The sequence below is a fragment of the Procambarus clarkii genome, chromosome 50 (genome assembly GCF_040958095.1).
Source record: "Procambarus clarkii isolate CNS0578487 chromosome 50, FALCON_Pclarkii_2.0, whole genome shotgun sequence".
In the NCBI taxonomy this organism is placed as follows: domain Eukaryota; kingdom Metazoa; phylum Arthropoda; class Malacostraca; order Decapoda; family Cambaridae; genus Procambarus; species Procambarus clarkii.
Genome location: NC_091199.1, coordinates 17,808,450 through 17,834,411, shown reverse-complemented (window position 1 = coordinate 17,834,411; position 25,962 = coordinate 17,808,450). Strand labels below are relative to the sequence as shown.

Genomic DNA, 25,962 nt, shown 5'->3' with positions numbered 1-25,962 from the left:
CATCATGCTCCAACATCATGCTCCAACATCATGCTCCAACGTCATGCTCCAACATCATGCTCCAACATCATGCTCCAACATCATGCTCCAACATCATGCTCCAACATCATGCTCCAACATCATGCTCCAACATCATGCTCCAACATCATGCTCCAACATCATGCTCCAACGTCATGCTCCAACATCATGCTCCAACATCATGCTCCAACATCATGCTCCAACGTCATGCTCCAACATCATGCTCCAACATCATGCTCCAACATCATGCTCCAACATCATGCTCCAACATCATGCTCCAACGTCATGCTCCAACATCATGCTCCAACATCATGCTCCAACATCATGCTCCAACATCATGCTCCAACATCATGCTCCAACATCATGCTCCAACATCATGCTCCAACATCATGCTCCAACATCATGCTCCAACGTCATGCTCCAACATCATGCTCCAACATCATGCTCCAACATCATGCTCCAACATCATGCTCCAACATCATGCTCCAACGTCATGCTCCAACATCATGCTCCAACATCAACAACAACACAGTATGGGCCAAAATGTGCTGTCTTGCCACACCTCTCCCCCCCCCCCTGCTCCCTCACACCACCACCCTACCTTCCACGAGACACCGCATATCTACCGTCTAGCCAGCGCTCCCGACTCCAGACATACTATTGTGATCAGTAGCTATCTCGCCGGCTTCTAGTCTACAGCTCCAGAATTCGCGCCAAAATAACGTCGCGCACCCGTATATAAAGTCATGCCAGCGTCCAGCTCAGTAGATTACCTCCTTAAAATTTTCTTAGATTAAGGACCTGCCCGAAACGCTGCGCGTGCTAGTGGCTTTACAAGACTGTAATTACCATATTTGTATCCTCACATTCCTTATGTACATTCTTGTATATGCATAAATAAATAAATAAATACATAAATAAATAAATAATTACCCTTCGGGTGCTCATTGCTTCAGCATGTATCCTCGCCTATTTGGTGACGGTAGACGCACATAGCACTTTGTATAAAATATTACTTACATCTTTGTTATTAACGTAAATTTCTCATGTATATATTTATCTTTTGATTGTATTTAAGTCAAATGGATAAGAGGTTTTGTTTTCATCAATTGTTACTTATCATTTTGTATAAAATTAAAAGTCATTTTTTGTTTTATTAAATGTTTAATGCTTTTATTCTCTTTGTCTTTTACCACCATTGATACACTGTAGAGGACCCAAGCAACTTTATTTTATTTAGTTTTCTCTTTTTTTATTAATGTGCGTTTGGAACAACACCAGCCAGAGTAGTTACTGCTCTATTCCAGATGGCCTCACAATATATACATACGTACATATATACACCTACAGTTAATACTCCTATTTTATAAAAATGACACCTCTATTTAGTCGGGTGTAATTAGTTGAACCCTAAACCTTTCTGATAAATATGGGTCATATTCTAGCAATAAATAAAGTGTGCATTCGTCCCAATAATCGTTCAGTTGATAATACCTATAATATTTAGGCATAACAATCAATGAGATTAACATATCATTCGAGCAACTCCGAAAAATATTACGTAAATTACCCTATTCTAGTCTAAACTAATCCTACAATATCCTATCCAAATCCAGCTCTGACCCAACACAATCTATCCAAACCTACCCATACCCCAGCAGACCCTTACCTATCATAGCCAGAATACTATCCTATCCTAACTCAACCTAGTCTAAACTAACCCCACACTAACTTATCCTAATCCTACATGTAGAGAAAGTGGGTATTGTCTCTACATAAGCTCTACTTAACCATCCTTAACCTAACCTGATGTACCTGGATCTGAACTCCATTTTTACATTATATTTTCAGAAAGGGATATGATTCACTATATTTATGCAATTACCATAACCAAATTTTTCCTGAACCTACCACATAACTAAGTTTTTTTTAGAACCCTTCCCCCCCCCCCCCATACACCAAAATTATCAAATATATTAAAGGTAGGAATATATTTTCACATATTATCCTAACATATCCCTAATTAACTCTTATAATATAGGGTAAATTATAAGGAGGGATCTAAAAAAAACTTAGCCATAAGGTAGGCGAAGGAAAAATTGAGTTATGGTAATTGCATACATATTATGAAACATATCCCTTTAAGAAAAATATGATGTAAAAATGGAGTTCAGATCCAGGAATATCAGGTTAGTTTAAGGATGGTTAAGGTGGTGGTGTGTTTCTTGTTGCTGTGTCAGGTGGTGGTGTGAGTCCTGTTGCTGTGACAGGTGGTGGTGTGTGTCCTGTTGCTGTGACAGGTGGTGGTGTGTTTCTTGTTGCTGTGTCAGGTGGTGGTGTGTTTCTTGTTGCTGTGTCAGGTGGTGGTGTGTGTCCTGTTGCTTTGCCAGGTGGTGGTGTGTGTCCTGCTGCTGTGTCAGGTGGTGATGTGTGTCCTGTTGCTGTGACAGGTGGTGGTGTGTGTCCTGTTGCTGTGTCAGGTGGTGGTGTGTGTCCTGTTGCTGTGACAGGTGGTGGTGTGTGTCCTGTTGCTGTGTCAGGTGGTGGTGTGTGTCCTGTTGCTGTGACAGGTGGTGGTCTGTGTCCTGTTGCTGTGTCAGGTGGTGGTGTGTGTTTCTTGTTGCTGTGTCAGGTGGTGGTGTGTGTCCTGTTGCTGTGACAGGTGGTGGTGTGTTTCTTGTTGCTGTGTCAGGTGGTGGTGTGTTTCTTGTTGCTGTGCCAGGTGGTGGTGTGTGTCCTGCTGCTGTGACAGGTGGTGGTGTGTGTCCTGTTGCTGTGACAGGTGGTGGTGTGTTTCTTGTTGCTGTGTCAGGTGGTGGTGTGTGTCCCGTTGCTGTGTCAGGTGGTGGTGTGTGTCCTGTTGCTGTGACAGGTGGTGGTGTGTGTCCTGTTGCTGTGTCAGGTGGTGGTGTGTGTCCTGCTGCTGTGCCAGGTGGTGGTGGTGTGTGTCCTGTTGCTGTGTCAGGTGGTGGTGTGTTTCTTGTTGCTGTGTCAGGTGGTGGTGTGTTTCTTGTTGCTGTGACAGGTGGTGGTGTGTTTCTTGTTGCTGTGACAGGTGGTGGTGTGAGTCCTGTTGCTGTGACAGGTGGTGGTGTGTGTCCTGTTGCTGTGACAGGTGGTGGTGTGTTTCTTGTTGCTGTGACAGGTGGTGGTGTGTGTCCTGTTGCTGTGTCAGGTGGTGGTGTGTGTCCTGTTGCTGTGACAGGTGGTGGTGTGTGTCCTGTTGCTGTGTCAGGTGGTGGTGTGTGTCCTGCTGCTGTGCCAGGTGGTGGTGGTGTGTGTCCTGTTGCTGTGTCAGGTGGTGGTGTGTTTCTTGTTGCTGTGTCAGGTGGTGGTGTGTTTCTTGTTGCTGTGACAGGTGGTGGTGTGTGTCCTGTTGCTGTGACAGGTGGTGGTGTGTGTCCTGTTGCTGTGACAGGTGGTGGTGGTGTGTCCTGTTGCTGTGACAGGTGGTGGTGTGTGTCCTGTTGCTGTGTCAGGTGGTGGTGTGTGTCCTGTTGCTGTGACAGGTGGTGGTGTGTTTCTTGTTGCTGTGACAGGTGGTGGTGTGAGTCCTGTTGCTGTGACAGGTGGTGGTGTGTGTCCTGTTGCTGTGACAGGTGGTGTGTTTCTTGTTGCTGTGACAGGTGGTGGTGTGTTTCTTGTTGCTGTGTCAGGTGGTGGTGTGTTTCTTGTTGCTGTGTCAGGTGGTGGTGTGTGTCCTGTTGCTGTGTCAGGTGGTGGTGTGTGTCCTGCTGCTGTGTCAGGTGGTGGTGTGTGTCCTGTTGCTGTGACAGGTGGTGGTGTGTGTCCTGTTGCTGTGTCAGGTGGTGGTGTGTGTCCAGTTGCTGTGACAGGTGGTGGTGTGTGTCCTGTTGCTGTGTCAGGTGGTGGTGTGTGTCCTGTTGCTGTGACAGGTGGTGGTGTGTGTCCTGTTGCTGTGTCAGGTGGTGGTGTGTGTCCTGTTGCTGTGACAGGTGGTGGTGTGTGTCCTGTTGCTGTGACAGGTGGTGGTGTGTGTCCTGTTGCTGTGTCAGGTGGTGGTGTGTGTCCTGCTGCTGTGCCAGGTGGTGGTGGTGTGTGTCCTGTTGCTGTGTCAGGTGGTGGTGTGTTTCTTGTTGCTGTGTCAGGTGGTGGTGTGTTTCTTGTTGCTGTGACAGGTGGTGGTGTGTGTCCTGTTGCTGTGACAGGTGGTGGTGTGTGTCCTGTTGCTGTGACAGGTGGTGGTGTGTGTCCTGTTGCTGTGTCAGGTGGTGGTGTGTGTCCTGTTGCTGTGACAGGTGGTGGTGTGTTTCTTGTTGCTGTGACAGGTGGTGGTGTGAGTCCTGTTGCTGTGACAGGTGGTGGTGTGTGTCCTGTTGCTGTGACAGGTGGTGGTGTGTTTCTTGTTGCTGTGACAGGTGGTGGTGTGTTTCTTGTTGCTGTGACAGGTGGTGGTGTGTGTCCTGTTGCTGTGTCAGGTGGTGGTGTGTGTCCTGTTGCTGTGACAGGTGGTGGAGGTGTGTCCTGTTGCTGTGACAGGTGGTGGTGTGTGTCCTGTTGCTGTGACAGGTGGTGGTGTGTGTCCTGTTGCTGTGACAGGTGGTGGTGTGTGTCCTGTTGCTGTGACAGGTGGTGGTGTGTTTCTTGTTGCTGTGACAGGTGGTGGAGGTGTGTCCTGTTGCTGTGACAGGTGGTGGTGTGTGTCCTGTTGCTGTGACAGGTGGTGGTGTGTTTCTTGTTGCTGTGTCAGGTGGTGGTGGTATGTGTTCTGTTGCTGTGACAGGTGGTGGTGTGTGTCCTGTTGCTGTGACAGGTGGTGGTGTGTTTCTTATTGCTGTGACAGGTGGTGGTGTGAGTCCTGTTGCTGTGACAGGTGGTGGTGTGTGTCCTGTTGCTGTGACAGGTGGTGGTGTGTGTCCTGTTGCTGTGACAGGTGGTGGTGTGTGTCCTGTTGCTGTGTCAGGTGGTGGTGTGTTTCTTGTTGCTGTGACAGGTGGTGGTGTGTGTCCTGTTGCTGTGACAGGTGGTGGTGTGTGTCCTGTTGCTGTGTCAGGTGGTGGTGTGTGTCCTGTTGCTGTGACAGGTGGTGGTGTGTTTCTTGTTGCTGTGACAGGTGGTGGAGGTGTGTCCTGTTGCTGTGACAGGTGGTGGTGTGTGTTCTGTTGCTGTGTCAAGTGGTAATGGAGGTCTGGAGCTTCTGCGCTCGGATTGTTGTGTGGCGTCTTCCCGTTGGGGAGGTGATGGATGTTGGTGAGGGAGGTGGTGGATGTTGGTGAGGTAGGTGGTGGATGTTGGTGAGGTAGGTGGTGGATGTTGGTGAGGTAGGTGGTGGATGTTGGTGAGGTAGGTGGTGGATGTTGGTGAGGTAGGTGGTGGATGTTGGTGAGGTAGGTGGTGGATGTTGGTGAGGTAGGTGGTGGATGTTGGTGAGGGAGGTGGTGGATGTTGGTGAGGGAGGTGGTGGATGTTGGTGAGGTAGGTGGTGGATGTTGGTGAGGTAGGTGGTGGATGTTGGTGAGGTAGGTGGTGGATGTTGGTGAGGGAGGTGGTGGATGTTGGTGAGGTAGGTGGTGGATGTTGGTGAGGTAGGTGGTGGATGTTGGTGAGGGAGGTGGTGGATGTTGGTGAGGGAGGTGGTGGATGTTGGTGAGAGAGGTGGTGGATGTTGGTGAGGGAGGTGGTGGATGTGGTCTGATGCCAATGATATTCCAGTTGCCGTTGATTCTTTTGCGAATGATGATAAGTCAGCATTAAAGGTGGCCGATGCTCCATCCGGCTGAGAAGACTGTTAACCTGGATGACAATGGTCCTCCTCACCGAACCGTAGGCATTGAGTTGGTGGTTCTTAGCATAGGATGGTAGATGCGCCTTCCATGCAAGTTGATGTAGCGGGTGTCAGGGCTCCTCTGGTTGTTTCTCTCCGTGCGGTGGTTGCCCTGGAAGTGCCTAGGTGCTATGATGTTGATCGTGCAACCTTAACTGTTTCCTCGGTGTGTTGGGTGGGAGATGTTGCGACGGGGCCTCTCCCAATAGTGGCGATATTCATAGTACTGCATCAGACGATCGAATTAGGAGAATTTTAGAGGATAATCAGCAGATGGTATTTCTTTTATGCTGACACTGCAAAAGGGTGCAGAAGAGCCTCGTGGACTTGGCGCCTCGCCCGTGGTGGATCATGGGGATGGAGGGGGTATTGTCCACTCTGGTGGGGGGCTCATCACCTACAAGCTGATTGGGGTGGGTAGGCCCATGACCGTCTTTGATTTCGTTTTTGTTTCTGTGATTCGTAATGTGGTGTATTATCCTACGTTGTTTTGGTTGGTCGTGTATTTGCTGTAGTTTTCTTTCAGGTTGCTGCTTGGTTGCTCCCTCTGTGTGTGTTTGTCGTGAGGGTGTTGAGCGAGTGTTGTGGCTCGTGAAACTTTGGTGTTGCACCTATTAGAAGAGAATATTTGAGATTCCTTTGTTCAATGGCGTACTACGCAATGAATATGATGACATGCGTCCAGTGGAATAAAAAGTCATTAAGGACTGAAAAAATCTTTATGGTTCGACTGAGCGTAGAACGCAAGGAAAATGAGAAGGCAAGCAAAAGTTAGGTGAAAGAAATTTAAAACTTATTTTTTTATCAAAATTACGTGAAGACTTTGAAACGATATGATATACCTGATAGTATGAAAGAAAAAAGAATATATTTTGAATACGATTAACGATGCTGGCAGCGATATGATCAAACTTTATAAATTAGTTAACTCGTTGTTAGGTAAATTAAGGAGTCACGTCGGACCAGGAAGAAAACTTAACATCGTTAGTGCTAACAAATTTTTCGTATTTTTTTATTAGAAAATATTTAGAAAGTTTTGAAGGTGTTCCGTACCACTTGGTACAGAGGTCCCTGAAGGTGTTCCGTACCACTTGGTACAGAGTTCCCTGAAGGTGTTCCGTACCACTTGGTACAGAGTTCCCTGAAGGTGTTCCGCACCACTTGGTACAGAGTTCCCTGAAGGTGTTCCGTACCACTTGGTACAGAGTTCCCTGAAGGTGTTCCGCACCACTTGGTACAGAGTTCCCTGAAGGTGTTCCGTACCACTTGGTACACAGTTCCCTGAAGGTGTTCCGTACCACTTGGTACAGAGTTCCCTGAAGGTGTTCCGTACCACTTGGTACAGAGGTCCCTGAAGGTGTTCCGTACCACTTGGTACAGAGTTCCCTGAAGGTGTTCCGTACCACTTGGTACAGAGTTCCCTGAAGGTGTTCCGTACCACTTGGTACAGAGTTCCCTGAAGGTGTTCCGCACCACTTGGTACAGAGTTCCCTGAAGGTGTTCCGCACCACTTGGTACAGAGTTCCCTGAAGGTGTTCCGTACCACTTGGTACAGAGTTCCCTGAAGGTGTTCCGTACCACTTGGTACACAGTTCCCTGAAGGTGTTCCGTACCACTTGGTACAGAGTTCCCTGAAGGTGTTCCGTACCACTTGGTACAGAGTTCCCTGAAGGTGTTCCGTACCACTTGGTACAGAGTTCCCTGAAGGTGTTCCGTACCACTTGGTACAGAGTTCCCTGAAGGTGTTCCGTACCACTTGGTACAGAGTTCCCCGAGTTCCAGTTTGTAAAAATTACTAAGATTAGATAATTAAATTTGGGAGAGACTGTTCATGAAGACTAAGAAATAGACACTATGTTAGTGATCCCATCCCTATTTCCGATCTTGTTTGACCCTTTGTACAAGTGCCATATCTTTTTCATTGCATATCTAGGGAGGAATGCCTTAATAAAGTATAATAAAAAAAATATAAGTTTCTCATGCAAGCAAAATAAAGATCGCACCATAGAAATATTATTTACTCCATGTAGACTAAAGATCACTTTCCTGATCACAAAACTTGTAATACCTTAATTGTTTCTTCACAGAGTGGCTATGCACCGTAGCCTTCAAGACTACTTCTACAACTACTACAAGCATTCCAACTCTACTATGTTCAGGGAGCTGGCTGACCGCACATATCTCGTAGCCTCGCATGCTGACGGACTCCAAAAAGCCATGAACAAAACGTAGGCGTCAATACTTGTTTAGCCCATGCTGTGTGATATGGCAACCTATCTTATTACCAAGTATGAAATACCTGAAATCCTTGCACTGTATCCATATTTCGCTTCCAGTAGATAAACAACATATGAGATTAAGAAACAAGTAGTGTATTATGAAGACTAAAAATAAACAGTAGCTTCCCAATGACTCTCAAGTGTTCAAATAATTCTGTGTTAGCGATAAGACCTACCATCAATGTATGTTATATATATATGTATGACTTACTTTGTCATATAGTAGTAGTAGGCATCCTTCAGTCTCGGGAGACTATGGAGTTGCGCCCTGGTTGTCAATCCTGGTCCAGCGTCTGGTGTGACTGATGAGGCATATCCGAGAGTGGCAATCCATCCCACACCGAGCACAAACGAAGTCCGATTCTGGTCTGTCTTCCTGACTACCGGCTTTCCTTCTCTGTCTCTTTGCCTCCGATTTCTTGGCAAGTGACTCCTCGAACTTGGAGAGACCTCTTTGAACAGACTGCCCCCAGGCTGAACGGTCTGCAGCCAGTGTTTCCCACGTAGCAAGATGGCTATGTCCATGGCTTTCAGGTCCCTCTTGCATACGTCTTTGTACCGCAGCTGGGGCTTTCCTGTTGGGCACTTTCCCTGCGTCAGCTCTCCATGCAGGCGATCCTTGGGGATCCTGCCGTCGCCCATTCGCACCACGTGCCCGAGCCAGCGCATTCGTCTCTGTTTCAGCATTGTGTACATGCTGGTGATTCTTGCTCTCCCCAAGACGTTGTTGTTTGTCACCTTGTCCTGCCAGGTGATGTCCAAGATGTGTCTAAGGCAGCGCATGTGGTAGGCATTCAGCTGTCTTTCCTGACGGGCACGGAGTGTCCAAGACTCACTGCCATAAAGGAGAGTGCTCAGGACACAGGCTCTCTAAACCTGAATCTTAGTATACTCAGTCAGCCTATTGTTGGCCCACACTCTCTTTGTCAGTCTAGACATGGTAGTAGATGCCTTACCGATGCGTTTGTTTAGCTCCGTATCAAGAGAGACGGAGTCAGAGATTGTGGAGCCCAGGTACACGAAGTCGTGAACGACTTCAAGTTTGGAATCGGAGATGCCGATGTCAGGTGGGGAGTCCACTCCTTGTCTCATGACTTGCGTTTTCTTCAGGCTGATGGTGAGTCCGAAAGCCTGACAGACCACGCTGAAGCGGGTCATGAGCCGTTGGAGGTCTTCGGCTGAGTGGGCAGGAAGTCGCGCAGACACCTCAACCGAACCTTCGTCTTGGCTCTCAGCCTGGCGAGGTTAAAGAGCTTTCCATCCGACCTGGTCCGGAGGTAAAGGCCCTCCGTGACAGATCCGAAGGCGTGCCGCAGCATAACTGCAAAGAAAATCCCGAATAGGTTGGGAGCCAGTACGCAGCTCTGTTTTACTCCACCTCGGATGTCAAAGGCGTCTGATGTTAGGCCATCAAAGACCACGGTGCCCCTCATGTTCTCATGGAAAGATCTGATGATGCTGAGGAGCCTGGGTGGGCATCCGGTCTTGGGGAGGATCTTGAACAGGCCATCTCTGCTGACGAGGTCGAAGGCCTTCGTCAGATCTATGAAGGCTACGAAGAGTGGCTGCTTCTGTTCCCTGCAGTTGTCTGAGGAAAAAGACCATGTCGATGGTGGACCTGTCAGCTCTGAAGCCGCGTTGTGATTCTAAATAGACTCTCTCTGCAAGTACTTGGAGCCTCTTCAATGCGACTCGAGCAAACAGCTTTCTGACATTACTGAGGAGGGAGATTCCACGGTAGTTGTTGCAGTCGCCTCTGTCACCTTTATTCTTATACAGCGTGACGATGTTGGCATCCCTCATGTCCTGTGGCACCTCTCCTTCCCAGCAGAGGCAGAGAATTTCATGCAGCTCCATGAGCAGGCTACCTCTGCAGCACTTCAAGGTCTCAGCAGGAATGCCATCTTTGCCAGGAGCTTTACCAGAAGCAAGGGAGTCTAAACTTACTGAGTCTGACTTACTGTGTTATATATAGCTCTTGAAATAGAACATTCTCTGTAACTATAAGGTGTAACATTGTAATTATAAGGTGTGAAGGATAGATGAGATTGTGTATGAAATAATCTAAGATGAGGTCTGATAAAGACCTTTTGTGCCGTCTGTAAGGCTTTTTGTGCTATCCCCTTACAGGATGAGTATTGGGTGCACAATAAACTATCCGCCTCCGACGGCAACAACAAAACAAAAGGTGTTGAAATTGCGAAGGGACTGAGAGTTATGATTAGTAAGAATTTAAAGCTGAAAATCAATGCATAAATATTCGTAATAAGGCAAATATAACATTGGGATTTATTTCTCGTAGCATACCTTGAGGTTACCTTGAGGTGCTTCCGGGGCTTAGCGTCCCCGCGGCCCGGTCGTCGACCAGGCCTCCTGGTTGCCGGACTGATCAACCAGGCTGTTGGACGCGGCTGCTCGCAGCCTGACGTACGAGTCACAGCCTGGTTGATCTGGTATCCTTTGGAGGTGCTTATCCAGTTCTCTCTTGAACACTGTGAGGGGTCGGCCAGTTATGCCCCTTAGCATTAGTAATAAGACACCTGGTGTTATTCTTAACCATATCTTGCTCTTGTTAGGCCCCATTTAGATTATGCAGTTCAGTTCTGGTCGTCATACCATAGAATGGACATAAATTCACTAGAACGCGTCCAGCGAAGGATGACCAATTAACGTCCAGTCCAGCGTCCAATTAACCAATCAAACAGTAACTCTGTACTTTAATCTTCTGTCACACAGACAGTTAATCAAGTTGAATAATTACGTTAACAATCTGTTACTCAGATAACCAAAATGAATTACTACAAAATTAAAATGACACTACAACTCACAACACAATAATCCCACAAAGCACTGTATGATAGCTCACAAAAGTACAAAACAATAATCACAATGGGTAACAATAATAATTATACCTCTCACTAAGACACAGTACTCAGTGACTTACTCTTTCACTGGACCTTTGGAAAGAGATAGAAAAACACAATATCACACAGACACGGAAATCACAAATAATGAAACAGTATTATCAAAACCGTTTCGTCAAATGTACAATCAGTATTTCAATTACTAAATGTGTGGTAAGTGTGTAACAAATATACTCACCCAGTGACGAATATAGGAGTCACACAGACGGCTATAATCGACAACTGCCTCAGTGTTTCCTTGACTTATTTCTCACACCTATTGAAGGCTTTACGAGACAACATCTAGTCGGCTGGTTGATATCAGATTAACACAAGAGTATACACAAATAAAAAATTAAAGGAAATATCTGTACCCACTTAAAGACCGGCCTTGCCAATCAAAACCTTCCTTGAGATCTATCTTGAGATGATTTCGGGGTTTTAGTGTCCCCGCGGCCCGGTCCTCGACCAGGCCTCCACCCCCAGGAAGCAGCCCGTGACAGCTGACTAACACCCAGGTACCTATTTTACTGCTAGGTAACAGGGGCATAGGGTGAAAGAAACTCTGCCCAATGTTTCTCGCCGGCGCCTGGGATCGAACCCAGGACCACAGGATCACAAGTCCAGCGTGCTGTCCGCTCGGCCGACCGGCTCCCCATAACCTTGCATAAAAACAATGTACAATTTGTTGATGCTTTGATGAAATTCTCCTCCAATCTCTGTAGGTGGTAATCCTGCGAGAAATGACCACTGACACTGGGTGGCAGGTGCAACACTCAGGTAACTTGCTAGCAATAATCACACAAGCGAAAGGTGTAGACTTTCACATGGACCCCACGTGGTTACATATGAGTAAAGACCGTACGCAGACCATACTCTGACATTACTCAGAAACTGAGTAATGATCACACACAGAGTGGCTGGTGTCGACTCAGGTAGGACCGCACGTGGTTAGCATGCAAAACACGTGGGGTGAAACCAAGTGTTGGTGCGACGTATTATACAGGTACTGGGTAGTGCATTTAAACAGCTGGGTGGCAGGCAACAACCTCACACAGGGTGGTGATAGCAAGTGTGGGCACACGGGGGTGAGACACACGTGGTGAGGGGAGGGGGAACACGGTGACGGCGGTAAAGCACTCAAGTCCACAGAAAGGGGCGAAAATACAATTATCTCCCTCGGAGAAATCAACAGCACACTGGGAAATACTTGCTTAATTAATCCAGATAACTATCGTAGCAATAGACTAACGGATGTTAGCGATAATCACTGATGAACACTTTGGCAGTCTCGTTGCGTCTGCTGGTGTTCATGTGGTGAGTACACTCTTTCTTCTCTCTCGTTTATCATTCGAATATCAAAAGGAATCTCAAACCGCGGACCGGATTCTGTAACTTCAGTATATAACTATGTTACTGCCAGCTTCGGCCAGTAATCGGATTCTTTCTGTTAACGTGTCCTATAACCCCCTCTTCTTGATCCTACCCCAAGTCGATGGTAACCTTTCAAGAACTGGATGTGACAAGTAGTAGTGCAAAGAATAAAGGGGAGATAAACAATACGCAATTACACCTTCACCAATATATTATATCTCTAAGTATTGCTACACATATTTACACTGTATCACTTTCCCTCAGGACACTCAATAGATTTGCTGTGTTCATCAAATCCCGGCAAGACCACTGCGTTCAGGTACACGTCGCCCACACTCAATCGTAATTCACCGGCGAATTCACTTTCCTCAACATGGGCCGGTCCACACACTGTATCATCACGATGTCCCAATACCCCACATCCGCTCTTCAGAAGTACACTGGCAGAGGGTTTCAGCAACACGCTGAGAGGAGGGTCTCAAGTAACCATGTACAAAGGTAGCTAACACCCTGGCAGAGGTCACTAGCAACGCACTAGCAGCACTTCTCAACAGACGCTCTCCTATCATCTCGTAACTCTTCTTGGCCAAATCCTGGGTACGTCGGTCCATACAACACTGCATAAATCCAGCAGCTACTGCCGACGGTGGCCACTTTGTCCTCTCACATGACCAAGTGAAGAGTTCTTGACTGCCCGACTCAGTGCAATCGCCTCCGTACGTCACCTCTTTGAACATAGACAGACAGTATGCTGGGTTATCTTAGGATAACACCCTTTCACCGGGGAATTGCAATTGTAATTGCTTACACAACCTAGATGGAGTTGATATCGTTACGCCACCCACCCGAGGTCGTCATCATCGACCTCACCTTCTAACTGAAGCATGAAACAGGAGCCTTTAACTGACACCACGTCACTGCCAACCAATGGCGTTGCCTGTGTTGCACAATATACCTCGGAGTTGGAGTGCAGTTCCATAGATGGCGCAGTAATCGCCACTCCACACTCCAGCGACGGTATTGATACCGTAACAAAGGAGTTTACAATTTCCGTCGCGTAGGCGAATTTCTTTAGCTGTGGCTGTAGGGTAGAATATTTCATCTTCACAGGCAAGCAACAAGGAACAGAATAAGGATGGAAGCTTGGGGAGGCCTGCTCCAGGCAGCGTCCCTCACTCCTTTCCTTGTTTCCCAAAAGGACCACTCAGGCTAAAGGCACTGCGGCCTACTTCAATCAGAGCCGTCTCTCCGTGTGGCACTATACTGTGACGTTATGACTACGTCACAGGACAGGCCTATATGATTACACGACAGTTGGGAAGGTCTGCCTTGCAGTTGGTCTTCCCAACTGCAAGACAGGAAAATACCACGACCCTCTGATTTGGGACTTAACTTCCCTGGAGTTAACTAGCTGTTCTTTCTGTTATTCGTTCCTGTATTTTTGTTTATTTATAAAAGTAAACACAAGAAAAAAATTAAAAAAAAACTTACAAAGAACATTTCAAATGAACAGAAATGATCCAATACGGGCTATAACCATTGGTCCAAAAGCATAAAGGCTAGAACAGGAAGACAACATAAACAGGAAGACAACATAAACAGGAAGACAACATAAACATAAATACAAAACTGAGATACAAAACATGAAACATGGTGTAAACACAGGAAACTCAAAAGGGACACACAAATTATATATACATATACATATACACAGAACTAGCCAGTGACAAAAAGGAAACATGATAAATGAACACTATAAGCATGAGAGAGAAACTTAGCCAGAAGGGCCACATGTAAACACTATAAGCATGAGAGAGAAACTTAGCCAGAAGGGCCACATGTAAACACTATAAGCATGAGAGAGAAACTTAGCCAGAAGGGCCACATGTAAACACTATAAGCATGAGAGAGAAACTTAGCCAGAAGGGCCACATGTAAAGTAAACAAAACAAAGTAACACAACACGTAAGCAAACTGCACACCACACAACAACAGGCATCACACCACACAACAACAGACATCACACCACACAACAACAGACATCACACCACACAACAACAGGCATCACACCACACAACAACAGGCATCACACCACACAACAACAGACATCACACCACACAACAACAGACATCACACCACACAACAACAGGCATCACACCACACAACAACAGACATCACACCACACAACAACAGACATCACACCACACAACAACAGGCATCACACCACACAACAACAGGCATCACACCACACAACAACAGACATCACACCACACAACAACAGACATCACACCACACAACAACAGGCATCACACCACACAACAACAGACATCACACCACACAACAACAGGCATCACACCACACAACAACAGGCATCACACCACACAACAACAGGCATCACACCACACAACAACAGACATCACACCACACAACAACAGGCATCACACCACACAACAACAGGCATCACACCACACAACAACAGGCATCACACCACACAACAACAGGCATCACACCACACAACAACAGACACCACACCACACAACAACAGACATCACACCACACAACAACAGGCATCACACCACACAACAACAGGCATCACACCACACAACAACAGACACCACACCACACAACAACAGACATCACACCACACAACAACAGACATCACACCTCAGAAACAGAAACACACTACACACACAGGAACAGAACACAAACAAAACAGGACACACAGCACACAGAAATCATGCATACAAAACAATTTCACACCAAATGGGAAAGCTCAATTAGAGACACATAGAAACGACGACACAATAAGTATAACACAGGAAATATAACATATGAAACAGAACAAAGGAAATATAACATATGAAATAAAACAAAGGAAATAGAACATAGTACATTACAAACAAAATGCAACACCCAGACGCTGCAAGCCAAAACAGGATACATGATGGTAGGACATAAGACAAGGCATCAAGGACATAAGGATAGGGAGTACACAAGGTAAACAGAAGCACTATGTATGTTTAGCTGCGAACTCCTCGCCGGAAAGCGTAAGCAGTACGCTTCTCAAATCAGCATGACGTCATTCGGTATCCGGCCACTAGATGGCGCCCATGGCATCCTTTCGCAGCACCATGACGAGGTACCGATCATCAGGGGCAACCTCCCTCTGCGGGGAGCCACCAGCAAGAGGAGAAGGGGGGAGGGGGCCCAGGAAGTAACGCGGAGCCCCCTCACAGCCCCGTCACCTTTGGCGGGCAATGCCAGAGCACCGTACTCCCCCACCTCCACCCAAGGCTCACCACGAAGGGGAGACACACTCTGAACCTGCCTTGATCGCTTTGAGACAGGCCGCCGGTCGTTCGAGCTATCACTCTCATCATCCTGCATCACAACAGAAACTTCCGGTGGGCGCACTTTCAAAGCGCGACCCCTGAGAACCACAGCTTCCACAACCTGGGGCACCGGACCACACACCACAGGAGACAGCCCCTCGCAGACAGCCAGAGCGACAAAAGACAACGTATCCAAGGACAGAGCAGGCAGGGGCGGCTGAGTAGGGGAGGACTGGGGTAGCTGGGGCAGGGACGGCTGAGGTGGGGAAGCCGGCGGCGGGGGCGGGGCAGCACCATCACGTCGACCCCCACACCACCACCCACATCTGCATCCAGGCGAGCTGCAAAATCCAACAACGGGGCACCAGACTTCTGGGAAGCAACACACATTATACCATCACCTGGAGACTGGTCCGGGGCCGACAACAGGGGAAAATCCTTCTCCTGGAAGAGGTTAATAGGGGTGATCTGGCGTGCCACACACCCCGCAGCCTTATGGCCCAACAGTCCGCACCAGAAACACATTTGGGGCTGGCCCCGCCTGAAACACATGAAGAGTGTAACCCAGCAGCTTGACGGAGGACGGAATATTACCCCCTGAGGCGCATGGCGAAAGAGCGGGTCATAAACGGGACACCCTTCCACTTCCCGAAGGAGACGGCATTCATACGCACATGAAGTACCTGCCCAAAACGGGCAAAGTATCAACTCAGGAGGTCCGCAGGAAACTCAAGGGGGCGGGCGCCCCATGTAGAGACATATGTCATCGAATCACCACTGAGTAGGAAGCGTTACCGGAAAATTCAAGGCCAATAGTGTGAGAGTTTAGAAGTGGAATAAATGAAATGGTTGAGGAATTGAGCTCGGAAAATTTTAAAATTTTCTTTAATCCTTTAACCTTTATTCCTGTCGTGATATTCGAAGAGGTCGCCTCAGGAAGGACTTGCTTAGCTAACACACCAGTGTAGTAAGCAGCTCATTTCTCGCTCTGGGACCATTTATGAACAATTGACTAGGCGCGAGTAAATGTCGAGACCCCGAAAAGTTTGAAATCCTCCTCCACTTGGTCGTCGACCTTCGCAATTCGTCAAAGCGAATCTTACGAGTAGGTCCTGGGCTCTCACATCAATAATTTATTGTTGTGTGGTGCCGTATATTTGGTCCAAAACTCATGAATCAGTCTCATTTTTAATAGTCGAGTGTGACAGTACACTTGCATAACAATTATAATGTGTGGTGTGTAACGAAAAGTCAGTGTTAAACATAACAACTTAGTTTATTCAAAAAAGACTAACTACTACAACAAAAACAAAAGAAATATCAATGATGTTACTCGAAATCCTTCCTGTGACACTATCAATGACAGCTAGACACCAGCCCCTCGGACTGCATAAAGAACTAACTCGAACATAAGGCGAGACCACAGAGGAATCAGTCAAGAAACAATAACTAACAGATCTATAATCATAATTACAACAAATGACACAGTAGGTTCTGAAACATGTCTCCAGTAACCTCCTAACTGTTCAGGTTAGGAGGTTAGGAGAGGAAACTTTCAAGTAACGTTTTTCATAACGTTTTTAAACTTTATGAGAATTTCCTGCCCACCTAACCTACCAGAGGACACTTAACTTACTGTTGTTGAAAAAAAAATCCAAAATATATTTTATTTTTTTTTAATTTTCAAATTACGTCCACTTTCGGCCATACGGGCAAACGGCCAGAAGCAATGTTATTTTTAAGAGGACAGGTTGCTAGAACAGTGCCCCACAATGACTTTACTGAACTGCAATCACAAACGATGATCGTTCAACACTAGCAACAATCACCATCAATGACATCCCCTTTGCAATGACACACGGCAAGTACTCTAATTTCCAAGTATTACAATACTGCAAAACACTAATTGTTTCAAATGACCCCAGTGCTCTAATTACCACTTAGAACATAGGTCCACACATTGCAATCACCACAGTAAATAACACAATAACACTGGGCACTGTGACACTACGATCATATATATACAATACAATACAATACAATTTTATTTAGGTAAGGTACATAGATACAATACATTTTTACAAGGATTGGTAGACTTATAGGTAGAGCTAGTACATACAATGCCTAAAGCCACTATTACGCAAAGCGTTTCGGGCATAAATATATATATAATATATATATATATAATTACTGCTGACACATGTAGCCTACAGCTATCAAACGTTACTGGGAACAATAAGAAGATCTCGCGCTCCTTAAATCACATGGGTGAGTGATTTATCGGTCCCGCAGATAAACACTCCCGAGAATTACATTACTCGACAGAGCAACGGCTGTCACTCGCGACAGTCTCGTCACTCACCAAATTCTACCAAAATTACGTTAATACTGCAACCAATATATATATATATATATATATATATATATATATATATATATATATAACACTTGTCACGGCCCTGGGAACAAAACAAGAAATTAACACCACACTCTGGTATCACTCCACAATAATCATTGCCAGGAATCCCTGATGTTACACACTGACCCTAATCCTGAGCGTTCAGTACTGGAATTCCACACCTACAATATTACACATGGAATAATATCACTATGTCCCACGGACGATCAGAAATTATTGAATTACCACAATTCTACCAGAATGGAATATAAAGTATTACATGGACAAAGTCTCAGTCCTTAGCTTATCTATGTATACTATGTTCCCGTGTGTACCCACACACACACTGTATGTCTGTGTACACAAGACATCTCTGGACTGACAAAATGACAACAAGGGTGATTATCTCGTCGTCCACACTTCACTTCACCTCTACAGGTGCTTAGTGACAATGCAACGGAACACCTGACTTCGAATTCAGGCTTTAGAGACTGACTTATCACCAAAAATACACACATAGGTACTTAAACATTTATACAGCTGGCCTCACACACACAATTACCATACATCAGGCACCCCACTATGGGTGGCTGGCTCACAGCGGTGGTAGGTGGAGGCGCGCATAGGTGGCGGGTGGTAGGCTTAAGCAGAGACTTTCCCCCGCCCCCTCTCCCAAGCAAGCGTAGCGCTCCCAACACTTTGGCGCCAAAACACTGACTCGAGATTTCCACGAATTACTATGAGAAAACTGCCGCTGAACACTTGGCACGAATTTCCCTGTTCCCTCGACTGCTACAGAGCACAAGCAGGAATTTGAACGTCTATAATCACTGGTATGGGATCCACGAGTCTGTTACTGCTCATATGCAAATTACCCACGACCCAGATCACTAGATCTCTACCCACTCTACAAAATGTCTTTCTCCCCTTCGAGCGACGACTTCGGCCGGATTCTGCTGCAACCGCCGTCGTAGATGAAGCAGTTGAGTAGTCTAGCCACCACGACGTCCTATACTCAGTTTGGCCGAAATGATCACAGGAAACGTCAGGACTCGGTGGTGGCTGTGTTCAGAATGATGCCTTGAGGGAAGGACACCGGTGATTCCAGCTTCCTCCTCGAAAGAACCAATGAGAGGAAGGCACACAACGGCCTACCCCTCTCAACCAATCAGGGGCGGTGTAGCATGGCCCCTAGGGCACGCCAAAATGACCGACCAACATGGTGGCTCAAGATGTTTGCTAAGATGGCGGCTGTTGCCATGACGACGAGTCAAGTGGCTGGCGGGAGGCCCACGCTCGCCCACGCATCCCTGGAAACACAAACCGTAACTGTCTCTATTTTCCGCTTGTTACAACTTGTAATAAAGTTGTTACATCTTGGCTTAACGTGTTTATGACGTATTAGAACGTTGTTACAACTTGCTATATTGGTTGTTATAACTGGTTAGGAGGTGTTAAAACTTGTTCGAACGTTGTACCAACGTCGTTGTTTCGGTGTGTGTTTGGCGGGATGGGACCTAACTGTTCCTGCGCGGACTCGAGTCCTCGCTCCAAGCCATACAATAGAATGACACTATCGGCATATCTTTGTCCACAGACGTGCTACCCCGGCCAGGGTAACATTTCTGGACTGCTGATGACTGGGGCTCTCACATGAGCTCAAACACAAGATATTCGGATACTGGTTACCAAACTCAAGTCCGTGCACTGGCCTCCACAGGCAGAAGAGCACCATTGTAAGTGAGCTGGTGAACAATTACCTCATAAATAGAGTCCTACATAACGACAGGGGACACTGGCGCCCCCATACTGCAGGCCAACACTTGGCCAAGGGGGCCCCCTCAGTAGAGCATGTCACTTTGCTCATATCAGCAGCTACACCAGGGTCCGCTCTCCACGCCGGGTTGTCAACCACACCTTGCTGTAATTGCTGAATGGAGATATCCACGACGGCCATCGTGGTACCAATAGATTCATGCTGACAGAAGCTGTCAAAGGATATCCATCAAGGCATGTCAAAGTTTCGTATTAACCAAACTCGACCTAGTGCACTCACTCTGTGCACTCAGGAGTCTCTAACTGTTATGTGCACGCTCCTACACACATTTAGGATAGCTAGAGATCCACCTCTTACAATTAGCAACTTTTTTTACCACTGCTGAAGACAAAGTGGGAGAGTACACTGGGTAATATGGCAAACATCAAGCTTGGAGTGCCCACCTTCCTTCACAAAACTCTAAGCCTCTAATGCTCACTCTCTCTCCGCTAACTAAACAAATCACAATCAAAAGGATTAACAATACTTGGCTCACGAAAAGCATGCTTACATCAATCAACAAATAGCATATATATATATTATATATATATATATATATATATATATATATATATATATATATATATATATATATATATATATATATATATATATATATATATATATATATATATATATATATCAGATGAAATACAGAATAGGGATCATTTCCAAAGTGTCGTCTAAGAGATACCTTCAATAATCTTAATCTTACCTGACCTGAAAGACAAAAAGAGAAAGATACACATACATTATAAATAATTCATTGTGTCGGGGGGACAGAAAGCCAGAGTGTATTCATACACGTCTGGGTTTTATCAAGATCTAACCCCCCAACCTTCCCCCCCCCCAACCCCCCCGAAGCCGAATTACTGATCCGCCCAGGATGCATCCCCCAACAAGCTGACTAACTCCTGAGTATCTACGCACTGCTAGGTGAACAGTCTCATTATGTGAAAGGAAATGAGCCCAACCATATCTGTCCCGCCTGGGATTCGAACCCGTAATTCTCGATTGTGAATCGACAACGAACCTGACTATACTACCGCAGCCCGTCTTCCAAACAAAGATCCAAAAGTGATTCCATCCACCCGCCAAACCCCCTGTTTATGAATGAAAAACGGTTTACACACGACTCACAACTGCTGACGTTCGAACATATCCGGAACAAGTGCTTCACTGACGAATTTTGTTGGAACCACAACGCTGTAAATGCTTCACCCACGTACTACAAATACAAATAATCGCCAACAGAACCTAAACACCTAACCTAACCTATCCTATGCCTATATATACACAATATGCTAATATATTATAATATTAATTTATACTTGCGAAAATTCCCGTTTTGAATGAACAGCATGTTACAATTTATGAATGCGTCTGTGGGGTTGACCGCTGAATGTAATGGACTTGAGTCGAGGACGGGTTAACTACCGGGACCCTTAATTATATTATTATAATTATAATTATTGTCACTCGTTCTTGATACTATCTTTCCTAGTGTCTTAAATGAATTATTTCTATACTATCCTTTAGTGTATATACTATCCAAATCTGGTGGTTCATTAGGTTGTATTGGCTAGCCTATGATATAATAGCCGACATAACCAAAGATGAGTTTGGATGGTTTCTTGTGATGGTGTAAACATAAATCATATTATTATCCACCTGTGTTTTGCTGTTATTCTGAACATTAACTACTAACAACTAATGTCTAAATACGAGTTAAAGTTTTTAAATATTTTTAAACCGCTTGAAGAATACAAATAGTTTAGCTTAGTCCTCGTTTAGTATTTAGTGTTACCCCATTTAACTTAAAAATAAATTACTTATGTCTGAAACTTATGTACGAAACGTTCTGTGTTTGTTTCATAAAACATATTGTTTACCTACAAATTATCCACTATCATTTATCTAATCTATGTATTTACTTTTATATAATTACAAAAATAATATTATATTTAACCTATGTATGAAAATATTCAGCAACCCCAATCGTACTTTATTACCCCGAAATTTGGTATATAAGTCAAAAACTCTTCTCCATCCAGTCTCTATAACGATCTTCACTGCTTCTAAACTACATCTGATCAACTACGTTCTGTCAGCGAGGCGTACGTCTTCGAGGGCGCCCTGCTGAGAGTGCTGGTGGCTGAGAACTACACGAGAGACGACGGCTGGTCGCCACTCTACGTGGCCAGACACCCCATCCAGCCCGGGTACGCGGTCTGGTACGCTCCCAGAGATGCGCCCTACACCCACATCATCGACCGCTGCCTCCTGGCCTTCCATGGGGTAAGTGTATCGGGTATGGTACGCCGCCAGAGACGTGCCTTACATCCCCATCATCGACCGCTGCCTCATGGCCTTCCATGGGGGAGTGTGTCAGGTATGGTACGCCCCCAGAGACGTGCCTTACATCCCCATCATCGACCGCTGCCTCATGGCCTTCCATGGGGGAGTGTGTTAGGTATGGTACGCCCCCAGAGACGTGCCTTACATCCCCATCATCGACCGCTGCCTCATGGCCTTCCATGGGGGAGTGTGTTAGGTATGGTACGCCCCCAGAGACGTGAATTACATCCCCATCATCGACCGCTGCCTCATGGCCTTCCATGGGGGAGTGTGTCAGGTATGGTATGCCCCCAGAGACGTGCCTTACATCCCCATCATCGACCGCTGCCTCATGGCCTTCCATCGGGTGAGTGTGTCGTATATGACAGGAACAATGGTCAGGGAAGGTGCGGGAGACAGGTCAGGGAGAGATGGTAATGTTCGCAGCATCCATAGTAATGTATCGTGTCTAGTTCCACAGACAGATAATGGTAATTGTACAAGAAGTGTCTTATACAGTTGGTTACAGGCGATCACTGTAACTGAACAATGGCTATAAGTTTAGATCTTTCCCTTAAACATCATGTGCACCTTTGTAAGTGTTTCAAGCAATTGATTCTTCTTGAAACAGTCAAATATTTTACCAATTACATTTTTGATTAAACAAAAACAACGTTACTCTTTCCTATTAGAAACACCGAGCAATCCCGTTAACATTGTTCCATGATACCCACAACACCTGGAACGTGAAAGTGGAAAAGAGAATTTTATAATCACTAAAGTAACTTCTTTATTAGATTATAGCCCACTGAAGGTCTTGCAAGTAAAAAACATTTAAGTTGCAAGGTGTAACCCCATGGCTGTTTTAAGAAGAAACCAGTGTTAATACTTAACTTTGTAATCAATCTATCATAATTACAAATAAAAAATAAGATTGGAAGATTAGTTTAAACTAAACGAAGCGCTAATTAAAATTGAAGAATAAAGCAAATGCCCTAATTTAGTTTGCTCTTACCTTAATTAATATTGCATTAAGACTTCGTTGCATTAACTTTGAGGAATATGGTCAAGGCTTGTGCGTTGGCGTAGTCCAACTATATTAACCCGTTTGGGCTAATATAGTTGTAATCTTCAGAGGTGAGTCTGGGTGATACAGTGAGATGGCAGACGCATGTTGTCAATACTGCCAGAGCATCTAAGGTGTTGCTAAGGACACGACCACACGTGAACTGCTCATGGCTTGACCCGTCGCTCCCAGGGAGACTCATAGCAGAGGATGGGCGGGTTAGTATGGGTCCAACGGGCAGTTATCGTCGCAAGGTTGGAAGCAGGTGGTAGTAGTAGTAGGCAACCATCAGTCTCAGGAGACTGTGGAGTTGCGTTCTGGTTATCGGCCTAGAGTGGCCTCTCCAGGGCACAAAGCCAGGGTAGGTTGATACAGGGAAGAAGCTGATGCCCATGCAGCAGGTCCCTCCCTCTCCAAGACGCTGAAAGTCTCCACTGGAAAGGCAAATGCTAATGCGATTGGTGCCAGCGCCGTCGCAGAAACTGTCAGAACGAGGGTGAAGGCAACAACGAACTGCCCTAGGGGCTCAAGGGGAGAGGATAAAGATAAGTATTTCTCCTTGACTTTTATTAAAGGAGAAATACTTATTTTTCTGTACACGTGGGGACTTGAGAGCTCTTTCCGTGTGGCATAATATTATCATGTGTTCTTATATGGTTAACAACAGACCTTATCCATCATAGATCTCTTGCAGAGTTAAGATACCCGTTCTATATGATAAACACATACTGACAAAACATCACTTAGGATGGAATCCAGGTGAATGGACTACCTTGGTATTTTTCTTTGGACATCCAATTTTTGCGTCCACTCCGCAACTGCAGCGTCAACGTTGGTGCCGAGAGCTCTGATTTCGGATTCTACTTCCAGTCTGAAATTTTGCAGGGAATCATGCTGTTAACTTGGTGGAGGTAAATCCACAACTTATAATAGAGTTGTAATTGCCATCATCGTATTTGCAATGTTATTCTTTCAGTGTTGTGTGGCTACATCATAACTAGCCATTGTAAGAGCTAGATTAGAGGATACTAATTGTGCTTCGCCCTTGAGCTGCTCTCACAAGTATGTAAACTTAGTGATTTAGGAACCGAAACTTGGGAATTGGCTAAAGCATCAAATAATTTACAGAAAATATCTAAATTCATTTTTATTTCTAGTCTGACGCGACACTTGAGCGCATTTCGTAAAACTTATTACATTTTCAAAGACTTTAGTTAAAACATACACAACTGAATAGAGCTTACACATCTCCGATTTGTTTATATCTACATTTGAGTGAGGTGGACGGGGTGAGGTGGTATTAATAGGGTATTAATTTCATCAACACAAGACAGAACACGAAACAATGGGTATTGAATGGAAGTGACTGTAGAAAGCCTATTGATCCATATTTCTTGATGCTTCTATATTAGAGCGGAGTCTTGAGGTGGGTAGAATATAGTTGTGCATTAGTTGGCTGTTGATTGCTGGTGTTGACTTTTTAATGTGTAGTGCCTCGCAAACGTCAAGCCGTCTGCTATCGCTGTATCTATCGATGATTTCTGTGTTGTTTACAAGGATTTCTCTGGCGATGGTTTGGTTGTGGGAAGAGATTATATGTTCCTTAATGGAGCCCTGTTGCTTATGCATCGTTAAACGCCTAGAAAGAGATGTTGTTGTCTTGCCTATATACTGGTTTTTTTGGAGCTTACAATCCCCAAGAGGGCATTTCAAGGCATAGACGACGTTGGTCTCTTTTAAAGCGTTCTGCATTGTGTCTGGAGAGTTTCTCATGAGTAGGCTGGCCGTTTTTCTGGTTTTATAGTAAATCGTCAGTTGTATCCTCTGATTTTTGTCTGTAGGGATAACGTTTCTATTAACAATATCTTTCAGGACCCTTTCCTCCGTTTTATGAGCTGTGGAAAAGAAGTTCCTGTAAAATAGTCTAATAGGGGGTATAGGTGTTGTGTTAGTTGTCTCTTCAGAGGTTGCATGGCGTTTCACTTTCCTTCTTATGATGTCTTCGATGAAACCATTGGAGAAGCCGTTGTTGACTAGGACCTGCCTTACCCTACAGAGTTCTTCGTCGACTTGCTTCCATTCTGAGCTTTGGCTGAGAGCACGGTCGACATATGCGTTAACAACACTCCTCTTGTACCTGTCTGGGCAGTCGCTGTTGGCATTTAGGCCAATATAGAAGCATCAAGAAATATGGACCAATAGGCTTTCTACAATCACTTCCATTCAATACCCATTGTTTCGTGTTCTGTCTTGTGTTGATGAAATTAATACCCTATTAATACCACCTCACCCCATCCACCTCACTCAAATGTAGATATAAACAAATCGGAGACGTGTAAGTTCTATTCAGTTGTGTATGTGTTAACTAAAGTCTTTGAAAAGGTAATAAGTTTTACAAAACGCGCTCAAATGTCGTGTCAGACTAGAAATAAAAATGAATTTTGGAGAATTGATTTTTGAATTACCACCAACAGTGAAAAGAAATGTACGAAAGATTGAGAAAATTCGTGTTAGAATTATTAATCTTACTTTTTCGGTCATATTTAATAATATATATATATATATATATATATATATATATATATATATATATATATCGCCCACCGCTACCCCACGCCCACACACGCCACACGCCCTACGGCTCCCTCACCAGG

General features: G+C 45.4%; 1 protein-coding gene across 1 annotated transcript in view; it reads left to right on the top strand.

Annotated features, from left to right (window-relative positions):
* Positions 1–12,705, top strand: part of LOC123772737 (ionotropic receptor 93a-like) — a 96,019-nt gene extending 83,314 nt beyond the window's left edge. The window contains exons 5-6 of the mRNA XM_069303688.1: positions 7,891–8,031; positions 12,624–12,705. Of these exons, the coding sequence (XP_069159789.1) occupies positions 7,891–8,031; positions 12,624–12,705 (223 nt within the window). The remainder of the gene's footprint in view (positions 1–7,890; positions 8,032–12,623) is intronic.
* The last annotated feature ends 13,257 nt before the right edge of the window (positions 12,706–25,962 follow it).